Here is a 1,670-nt window from a genome sequence, read left to right as displayed (position 1 = left end):
GGCCGTGAGGAGGATCCAAAGGGTCTTGACGGCGTCCTTGTGGCGGTCACCGCGCGAGTTGACCGTGAAAAGGTCCAGGTCCGAGATGGTGGACCATGTAAACGGAGCACCAAAGGGTCTCCAGGCATCACGGTGGAACGACCATACAGGGTGGATTTGAGGGCAGGCATGGAAAGCATGGTGCTGGGTCTCCACCTGACCACAGCCGTAGGTACAGCAGATAGCGTCAGGTCGCTCAACCTGGAGGTAGGCAAAGCGGCAGTTGACCGGGAGCATGCGGAACAGGAGGCGGAGCCACACATCTCCATGCAATGGTGGTGGCAGGCGGCAGGTCCGTCGAACTCGCCGGGTGGTTAGAGTGTCAGATTGCAAAGCGTGAGACTCGGATTCGAATCCCCACCCGGTTGTACCTTTTTACATTTTTACACACATCTACATACAAAATCACGTACAATCCGAAAACTACTATACTTCGTAGTAGAACTCTTTGATGGAGCAGTGTACCATTATGGATAACCTTTGATATTGAATATATTTTCATCACTCCATTTATTAATGTTGAGAGGTTCATTTTTGGCTGTTTCTGTCAAACTCACATTTTAGGTTTCTTCCAATTTGAATCTGCTCAGGCCACTTGGAATGCCAATCCCATGTGCTGGACTGGTGCTACTTCAAGTATTACACAGTCCGATTTTCCGTGATTCCTTCACGTTTTCCCGTGATTCAGTCCGATTTTCCCGGTTAGTCTGGACCTGAAGAATGGAACGTTTCGTGGACACTCGACAAGCATCAAGCCTCTCCTGTCGGATGCCAACAAGCTGGAACGTATCGCATTTTAAACCGTTTGTGATGCACCGTCAGCCTTCGAAGAGCCCAGACTTGAATGCGCTGGATCTTGGCATTTTCGCTTCGATTCAATCCCTTCAGATAACGAAGGTTAGTCGAACTGTGGATGATGTAATCCGATATACCCTCGCTGTCTTTGATGTGTTGAGCTATAAGAAGCTCGAGAGCATCTTTCTCACCTTTCAAGTGGTGATGCGGCTGGTACTCGAGCATGACGGCGACAACAACTTCGCCTTGCCTCACCTGAAGAAGGCGGCTCTGCTCCGCGCCGGTCTTCTTATGTCAAACGTGTCCTGCCCTATCTCGCTTATATTGTAGGCCAAGGATTAATAACCAATTAATGCATTTACTGTTGATCCAATCATATGAGTTTGGTCTCAGTATTGTGGAAAAAGTGTGTTTATCCTGTGGTAACACAATGTGGGACAGTACTTTTGTAGCAGTACAGTAGTTAGTGGTTTATACTGAGGCCACACTTGAAGGCGACAATCCGTGGTGTACAACATACACGAGATATATGGATCTAAACTACACATCTCATTAAAGTAGCATTTTAAGCTCGCGTTTGTAAGCGTCAAACAGTGTCTTTTGCTTTTAACTATGGTAAAGTTTCAAATGACGCCGTAAAAAATGAAAACTGATTAGCTCGATGCAAACTTTTCAACTTTTGGCCCAGGTTCCCATACTTACACCTTTCAAATGCCCTTGGACATTTTGGATCAGAAATCGTCGAATTTATTGATTCGATTCCAGAAATCACGACCAAGGAGTCCAGGTTAGCATGTATGAAGGAAAAGGGTTAGTAGATAACATTTCAACAAACG

The 1,670-nt window shown here is 46.3% G+C and overlaps 1 protein-coding gene across 1 annotated transcript; it reads left to right on the top strand.

Moving 5' to 3' along the window:
• Window positions 1-759: 759 nt before the first annotated feature.
• Window positions 760-1,164, top strand: H257_17911 (hypothetical protein; the record flags this gene model as incomplete). Its single annotated transcript, XM_009846874.1, has 2 exons — window positions 760-936; window positions 1,003-1,164. 2 exons carry the CDS (start codon window positions 760-762, stop codon window positions 1,162-1,164), a joined length of 339 nt encoding a protein of 112 aa, XP_009845176.1.
• Between the last annotated feature and the right edge of the window lie 506 nt (window positions 1,165-1,670).

Source organism: Aphanomyces astaci, assembly GCF_000520075.1.
Source record: "Aphanomyces astaci strain APO3 unplaced genomic scaffold supercont1.127, whole genome shotgun sequence".
NCBI classification, from domain to species: Eukaryota; Oomycota; class Saprolegniomycetes; order Saprolegniales; family Verrucalvaceae; genus Aphanomyces; species Aphanomyces astaci.
The sequence above is the reverse complement of the archived record's forward strand: the minus strand, read 5'-3'. Positions and strand labels throughout refer to the sequence as shown.